General features: G+C 41.7%; 2 protein-coding genes across 2 annotated transcripts; one reads left to right on the forward strand and one right to left on the reverse strand.

Annotated features, from left to right (window-relative positions):
• The first annotated feature begins 9 nt into the window (after positions 1–9).
• On the forward strand, positions 10–1,449 carry LOC125522053. The gene is made up of 2 exons (XM_048687124.1): positions 10–1,272; positions 1,388–1,449. Exon 1 carries the CDS (start codon positions 42–44, stop codon positions 1,254–1,256), a length of 1,215 nt encoding a protein of 404 aa, XP_048543081.1. The 5' UTR covers positions 10–41; the 3' UTR covers positions 1,257–1,272; positions 1,388–1,449.
• A 767-nt stretch (positions 1,450–2,216) lies between these two features.
• Positions 2,217–6,753, reverse strand: LOC125522054 (signal recognition particle 19 kDa protein-like). The gene is made up of 4 exons (XM_048687125.1): positions 6,624–6,753; positions 6,287–6,509; positions 6,060–6,159; positions 2,217–2,538 (listed from the first exon to the last, which is right to left on the reverse strand). The coding sequence occupies exons 2-4, from the start codon at positions 6,473–6,475 to the stop codon at positions 2,414–2,416; spliced, it is 414 nt and encodes a 137-aa protein (XP_048543082.1). The 5' UTR covers positions 6,476–6,509; positions 6,624–6,753; the 3' UTR covers positions 2,217–2,413.
• Between the last annotated feature and the right edge of the window lie 1,528 nt (positions 6,754–8,281).

Below are 8,281 nucleotides of genomic sequence, written 5' to 3' on the forward strand. Positions count from 1 at the left end.
CTAGTGGCATTGTGAAACTAGGACACCTGAGGTATCTTAACATGAATGAAACTAGTAAAGATGCCACCATACCTCGGGGGTTTGGTGCGCTATCAAATATGAGGATACTTTTCGGGTTTCCAGGCCACGTGGATGACGAGTGGTGTAGTTTGGAAGAGTTGGGCCCTCTTTGTGAGCTAAGGAAGCTTGGTTTGAACAGTTTGGAGAATGTATATGATGCCTCATCTGCTGAAAAGGCAAGGTTGTGTGAGAAAGTGCATCTTACCGAGCTGATCTTACGCTGCAGTAGTAGGACGGGAGACGATGGGTTGGTGGAAGAGGAAGCAGGCGTCTCTGAGGAAGAGCAAAGAAAAATCATAGGGTTGTTTGATGAGTTGTGCCCTCCACATTGCTTAGAACGCCTGGAAATTGGAGGATATTTTGGCCGACGGCTACAAAGGTGGATGACGTCCACATCTGCAACGGCCCTGAAGAGCTTAAATACTCTCTGGATTGATGACCTGACTTGCTGCACCCAACTGCCTGATGGTTTATGTGAGCTCCCATACTTGCAATTCATTCATATCTGCCATGCTCCAGCAATCAAGCATGTTGGTCCTGAATTCATGCAACTCTACCATCATTGTGGTCATCCTCCTTCCAAGACAATGGTTTCATTTCCCAGATTGAACAAGCTGGACTTAAAAGAAATGGTGCAATGGGAGGTATGGGAGTGGGAAGAAGAAGTGAAAGCCATGCCCGTTTTGGAGGAGGTTCAGCTCAAGCATTGCAAACTGAGGTGCCTTCCTCCGGGTCTTTCCTACCATGCAAGGGCTTTGAGAAAACTATCTCTAGAAAGCATCCAACACCTCACTTCACTTGAGAACTTTGCTTCTATCGTCGATCTTGAAGTGTCCCAAAACCCTGACCTGGAGAGGATCACCGATCTCCCCGTATTGCAGAAGCTCACCATCATCATGTGCCCAAAGATGAAGGTACTGGAGGGTGTGCCATTACTCCAAAACCTCTTTCTAGAGGACTACGGCATGGAAGCACTTCCGGAATACATGCGAGGCGTAAACCCAAGGCAATTGAATCTGGATTGCAGCATAGCACTGCTCAGATCCATAGCTGCGGGACAATCGGGCCCTGAGTGGGCAAAATTCAGCCATGTCGGGCGTGTCAAGGGGTATGCGCGGGAGGGAGACAACAAAAGAAAATGGTACGTGATGTACACAAGAGAACCCTACAACTTGGAGACAGATATCGACTATTGATCTTCCACGCTCGCGGGTAAAGGGTAGCACATGAGAGTTGTCTTGATGTTTTTTATTGCTCTTTTTGTTTAGTTTGTTCTAAGTCTGGATACACTTTGTGTCTTCTCATTTCCTTCAATATGTTGTTTCAGAGCGAAAAGTCGAAGAGGATCATGGCATGCGCACAAGAACAAAGGAAGGGGTATGTTGAGGAGAAAAATGCTAGGAGGGTCGTCCTCCCCACACTTTCAGAAACTTAAACCAGGCACTTTGTCGTAGTTTTCTCATACTTAGTGTTCATCAGCAGGCTGTATCGAACTGGTTTGGTTGCTGGATATGGCTATACGTTCCAGTTTATCTGTAACTGATTACACAGTTGATGCAATCTTTTTGCTATGTTCTTTCACCAAAGTGACATGGAGAAGCAATTTTCTACTGTCTAGAAAGAATAAAACCCATTGATTACGGGAGGCCTGGAGACAATTTTACTACTCCCTCCGACCCATATAACTTGTGATAGCATGCCACGAAGACAACCAAAACTTGAGGTATACACTTAGAAGAAAGAAAAAAAAGATTCAGGAGATAACATTTTCTTCAGTGGCATTCTGCAAACCAAACATTCACGAGAAAAAAATTGGAACAATTGCATTTCCACTTGCTTCCAGCGACACACCGCCTTGTTTGCATTATCGCTTTCCTTCTACATACACTTATAAAAAATACGGACGTCCACCCGTCATTTTGGTTTCTGGCTGGAAATAGCTCTGGCCGGTAAGTTACACCGGTAAGTTAAATACACATGTATTAAATTATTACATTACATCCATACCAAACGCGGCCTTAAATTATATATAGGGCCAGGCCACACATATCTTTTCAGGTGGAACTCCATCCATTCGTACTAGTTTCTAACAAAGTATATTTTCCATTGGATTTGCAAGTACCAAACTGAAATCATCTGCAAACTCACTCTCTCAATGCTGCAAACAACAGTAGGTAGTTCCCACTTTTAGTCTTTCAAGGCCACAAGAAAAACGGTTGCAGAAGTCACCATATAAAATAAGAAATTCAGAAAATTCACAGTTTTTCAGGCCTCATAGCAGACAGACAGCCAAGAACTCCCTCTGACGAATTTTCTAGAAAACTTTCTATGAACAGAAAAACAACACAGAATGCTACTTCTTCTTCTTATTTTTCTTGTTAGTAGTTGTAACTGATGGACCTGCCACTGGTTCCTGCTTCTTAGTCCTCCCATGATGCTTGGGGACCAGCTCTGCTATTTGGATCATTAGCTGCTTCTCTGCAATGCAAAGACCTGGTGTCAGTAGGACAGACAAAAACATGTTCAAAGACACGCATATCATGGGAAATATCCTTTCGCGCTATAAATATCTCAAGATTGCCAGACATATCAAAGTAACCCGAGAACATAATGCGTTGAGTAAATACAAGATTGACAGACATGCATATCATGGGAAATATCCATGTTCAAAGTAACTAGGAATTACAACTGCAAGTCTTTATTCCCCCCAAAAGGGAACAAAATGTGTTGAGCAAATTAAAAAGAAAACATAAAAATAACATTAAGCAACATTGTAATTACCCCCTGAATCCTCTAAAAAAATAGCAAAAATACGTCTCCAAATGATATGGGTGGATGGCCTTAGACACTACAAATCAACAGATAAAGGCTCTATTAACAACTAACTTACATGCACACACAATTGTGAGGGGCAACAGGAAAAGCTTAAGGGTTGCAGAGAATCTACAAAACTATATAAGGCAACATTATACTAGAGGCAACATCCAGGTGAATACAGTCATGTTTATCCTATTAGACAATTTTGACCACCTTAAGAGCTACTCCCTCCGTTCACTATTATAAGATGTTTTGGATATTTCAATATGGACTACATACGGATTGAAATGAGTGAACAAACACACTAAAACGCATCTATATACATCCGATTCAGAAAAAAGGTTGGAACAGCTTATAATAGTGAACGGAGGGAGTATATGTGATGGAAGTTCTCGCCAACAGTGAAAAAAAATTGAATTTGGAGGAAAGAAACTAAAGATTCCACTATCATGCATCAGCTCTACTTAACAGCGAATACAATTTTCAGATAAGAAATATCACTAACATGGTGCTGAGCTGCTGGCTAACAGAACTCGATTCAACACAGATGCATAGGCATGGTCCCACATTACATAGAGATGGTAAAATCAAACTAGCTGTATTATACAGCATCAAGGATAACCGAAGATAAGTACATTCTTTTGATGCATTCTTGTCCATACCAAGATGGGCTAAATAAAAGCACAATGCACAAGATTTGACGACACTACCAAGCAAAGCCCAGGAAATACATGATCCACATAGGGTAACACACTTAAATCCCTGGCGCTTTGATGCCACACAACATCCAAAGTGAGAAGTATTTATGTGCCCTGTAGTGGACAATGGGAGGTGCGCAAGGAGGCCTCAATGGCAGCCAGCCCAATTCCAGGCATCGCTCAGCTGAATAAGGATAAGGATGCTATTATTGTAGGTGTATTTGTAAGCCATGTTGTCCATACTGTTGCATCTAAGCTACAATCACATAGTACGAAGGACTAGTAAATCGGCTAAAATAACCATACTACAAACTGGAAATGGAACAATCATGACAAACACATGCAGCACCCAAGGGATCTCCTAAAGTATCTATCTACAAAAAAAATTGGACAAAAGAAATCCGTGTCAACAATACTTTATTTCCTGATAGCACAAACAGGGAATACTTCATTGCAAACATAACGGTTTAAGGTCCACGACGACTATAGCAGATCTCCTAATCCTTTGCAAGCATGGTCTTATATCTCCTATCTATGGGTTCCTTTATTCGCTATGCTCCAAAACTCATTTACCAGAAAAGTTTCAGCTTGTGTAAGCAGAAATTCCATTTGCATAAGGAAAACAGTAAAAAAAAACATTTTACTGTTTTACCAACTAACGTCCAGGGAAGCATATCAAAATAAAGTGGTCCATGTAGTTTATCTCAACCTTGTCCTTTCTTTTTAATCTCCAAACTTACCCTTTTTAGTTAGTCATGCTATGTTGGACAAGGCTTCACGAGAATTCATGTACTCGTCAAAACAAGCCAAGCCGCAGCCTTTGCTTATTTTTTATGTCTGTGCACCATAACTCTACGAGTCCCGAGAGCTGGGTGGAAACATTTTTTTGTGTGAATATTCTCATGGTTGTTTCCAAGTTTGCAGATCCTTGTCACAGACATACTAAAACTAAACAGATTTGGAGAATGTCGAATGCTTAGTATGAAAAACTCTTGAATGTGACTTCACAGCGCAATATGGGATAGTAAGTTTGTTTAACCGTTATTATGTTAAAATGAGTTACCGTCATTTATTTCATTTCAGCATAATTTCTTATTTATTCCTATGCCACCTAGTATGCCATGTAATATGATTACTACTCCCTCCTTCCATCTATATAGGGCCTAATGCATTTTTTAAGACAACCTTTGACTATTGACAAGATTAATAGTACATGACATGCATAATGTGAAAATTATATCATCGAAAGCTTCTTTCACATACGAATTTGACGGTATGCTTTGTGTAAGTTGCATGTCATATTTTATTGCTCTAACATTTGGTCAAAGTTAGCCTCGAAAATTGTATTAGGCCCTATATAGATGGAAGGAGGGAGTAAGTTTATTCACTCATATTTGCAACTTCAGTTCTCCTAGAAAGATAACTCTTGATAATCAATGTTGGTAATACTTATGTGTTGTTATTTGTTGATCCATTAAAATGGAAATATGCGTCAGGATGCTGAGATGGATCAGCCACACACATCTGACTTGGGCAAAATTGTCTAACTAAGAGCAGAAAAAAAAATCAAGCCAAGCCGAATATATTAAAAGACTAGACATTGAATTCGTTGAATGTTACATTGTTCATTGCATTGTCCTGAACTACTAAATTTACTGAAGATCCACAACTTGATCACACTTCACAGCATCACTACCTGACTATAATAGTCAATAGGGTAAACCTTATCCCGCAAAAAAAAGGGTAAATCATCAAAAACCATGTGTAAGCAATTCAAGATGATAGTATCAATATGAGAAATCAGGTAGGAATATATACTTAATTAAGATGGCCCATAGTTATAGCATACTAGTGTGGACTGTGGAGATTATCTTCTGCTCATTTTAGAAGAGACTTCCTTGCCATTAACTTAGGAGCGACTATATTCCAAAGCACTCATCTCAAAGAAACAAATCTTTGCAACTTATGATGATTAAGATTGTAATCTCGTATCCACAACATTGCATTGGTTAAATGAAGAGAGAGTCCCGTAGAAAATGAACAACAGTTCTTCTACCATGCATCATTGATGTGCATTAAAATGTGGAGAATCAACATCTTAACATACCAGGGGAATACTGATTTCACAAAACCTTGAAAACAGTACAACAAGAGTTGCATGGAGCCAAAATTAAATTCCTTCCAGGGAATTAACAGTGTGTATTTTAACAATAGCTCGTGATAGTAACATCTTTAGGACTTAAAGAGGACCGACCTTACTTCATAAAAGCGAAGGAAACATTGACATAGCAGAAATCTATTCCTGAAAGCTCTACTAGCTGCACTAACAGGAATTGGGATAGCTTGCAAATGGTATGAGCGTGTATAGAATTAGATGGCCTTGACCTTTTTTTTTTACATTGCATAGCTTCCACTTTATCAAACAATGCTTAGAGATGAAAGACAAGGGGTGTTCCAGGATCAATAAGCAGTTTTAGCGCTTACTTGTTGTGATTGCAGGGTTGACTGGGGAGCCGTCATCATTGGTGAGCTGCACCCTCACCCTCCCCACCTGGAAGAAATCCCGCGGGTATGCCTTATCCAACTGCATATAATACCATAAGCAGTCCAAACATCAACGCCCGTATATATATATGAATCTAAGGAAGAACATGGGGAATCCCGGACTGCAAAATTTCAACGAAAAGAAAGGGGGGAAACGATATGGGTACCTCAATGGCGCGAGGGATCTTGAGGTAGGCGCAGCTGTCGGCGATCTCGATGCAGGTGGGGTCGGGGCAGGCCTTGGCGGCGGCGATGCGGCGGCCCTCGGCCACCGTCTTCTTGGAGTTGAGGTACACCGGGTAGATGATCTTCCACTTCTTGATGCTGCTCCTCAGGTCGGCGCCGCCGGCGTCCATCTCCGCGCGATTCGGGTCGGGGAAGGGGCGGATCCTGGTTGCAAGAAGCAAAGAGAGACAGAGGTAGAGCGCGCGAGGTTAGTGCGGTTCTCGGTCGTGGTCGGGTCAGGCTAAGAGAGCCATGGGAGAAGGGAGCTCCGGTCCGTACCGGGAGATCTGGCAACTCGTGTTTCCCTCGAAACCGAGACGGACAAAGGGGTCGACGGTGATGACGATGATGAAGCGCAGGGTCTCAACGCGTAGGACTCTGCACACAGGAGCGTGCTCCGAATTATGGAAAACATATTTCGAAAACGTACAAATTTTCATGAAAAATCAGCTGTGCATCTGTGTACGAAAAAACAAATTTTAATGTTTACCTTTTGGAGCTGTTTCAAAAAAAAATCAGGGGTGGGCCAATAGTGCAAACTGTTTTTATGATTATTATTGAGGTATAATAGCACCCTCGGTCCATGAACTTGCACAAGATGTGATGATTTAGTCCAAAACTAGCAAAATGTAACTGATGGCTCCCACGACTTGACCCCCTATGTGATGATTTGGTCCAGAGCGAATCACAGATCGACAAGTGGCAGTCCTGAGCTTGGACCGGTCAGCACTTGCATTTTTGCACAAAGGCCCCTGCCGTTTCGTTGAATCAACCCGCACTACTTCACAGTTTAATACACACACCTACCGTTGTTGTTCCCGTTCCCCCACCTCTGTTCCCCTTTCTCCTTCCTCTCCCTCTCCCTCCCCCTCTGTCGACGCCGGCAGCAAGCTCCCTTCCCCCATCCCTGCCCTTGAACCCTTGAACTAGCATTTGCACAGCTCCTGGCCATGGTTTCCTGGAGCGATTCTGGCAGCCCGTCCGACGCTGAGTCAGTCAGCAGCGAAGTGCAGGTTAGATCTCTATCTCTGGTAGGGTTATGGTTTCTTTGGTTGTGCATTAGTAGTTAGCAAATGAAGCTGGTTTACTTTTGTTTTAGCTACCTACCACCATCTTGTGCTTGGAATGGAGCGGCCTGGCCACATATCTGAGTTCTACTCCCTCCGTCCCGAATTACTTGTCACAGGTATGGATCTATCTAAATGTATTTTAGTTCTAGATACATCCATTTATGCGACGAGTAATTTGGAACGGAGTGAGTAGATGTGAGCATGCATGTGTGTGTGAGAAGCTGGTGGCATTTGATTTAGTGGATAGTGGGAGGAGATTCCTAGCTTGTGCATAGAAGGTTAGTAGCTAATTTGGTCGATTTGATTTAGTGTTTAGTTAAGTTTGACAGTTCTGACAGCCAAATGCATATATTATTATGGTGTTGACAGTTTGATTCAGTGTTTATGTTGTTGTTTATACTTCTGTCAGTTAACTGAATCTTGTTGTTTGTATACTTCTGTCAGTTAACAAAATTTATGCATTTTAAAGTTTTGTAAATTTGAATTTGTGGAAGTTGACTAATTTTGCTCAAGTAAACTGTCTTTTCTTCATGTAAACTGAACATTTGTAGTGTGGTTGAACCAGAATTTAACACATTTTTTCATTGTACTGGATATTTTTCTTTGTTGCAAATTTGTAGAAGATACCTAAATGCAGCTATCTAGAGTGGGTTGGCCCTGATTGGCCTGCCCCTTTGAAGATGAGCCTAGCTAGGATCTGGGGCATGTATGAAGATGAGAACAAGCTTAGGCTGAGGGACAATGTAGTTAATGCTGAAGAAAATCTTAGGGTTGTGAGAGAGAAGGAAAAGATGGAAAAAGACTTGAGGTTTTTTAAGGTTGATTTTGCTCAAATGGTGGCTGAGAAGGAGCAAGCTCTGGCCCAAC

This window comes from Triticum urartu, chromosome 7 (genome assembly GCF_003073215.2).
Source record: "Triticum urartu cultivar G1812 chromosome 7, Tu2.1, whole genome shotgun sequence".
NCBI lineage: Eukaryota > Viridiplantae > Streptophyta > Magnoliopsida > Poales > Poaceae > Triticum > Triticum urartu.

What these genes read in the sequence shown, in the direction of transcription:
- LOC125522053 (XM_048687124.1), top strand. Translation starts at nt 42, where the DNA reads ATGAATGAAACTAGTAAAGATGCCACCATACCTCGGGGGTTTGGTGCG.
- LOC125522054 (XM_048687125.1), bottom strand. Translation starts at nt 6,475, where the DNA reads ATGGACGCCGGCGGCGCCGACCTGAGGAGCAGCATCAAGAAGTGGAAG. An exon ending in AGATCCCTCGCGCCATTGAG is followed by an intron (nt 6,160 to 6,286) that starts GTACCCATATCG and finishes TATTATATGCAG; the next exon opens with TTGGATAAGGCATACCCGCG. An exon ending in CAACCCTGCAATCACAACAA is followed by an intron (nt 2,539 to 6,059) that starts GTAAGCGCTAAA and finishes TTTGCATTGCAG; the next exon opens with AGAAGCAGCTAATGATCCAA.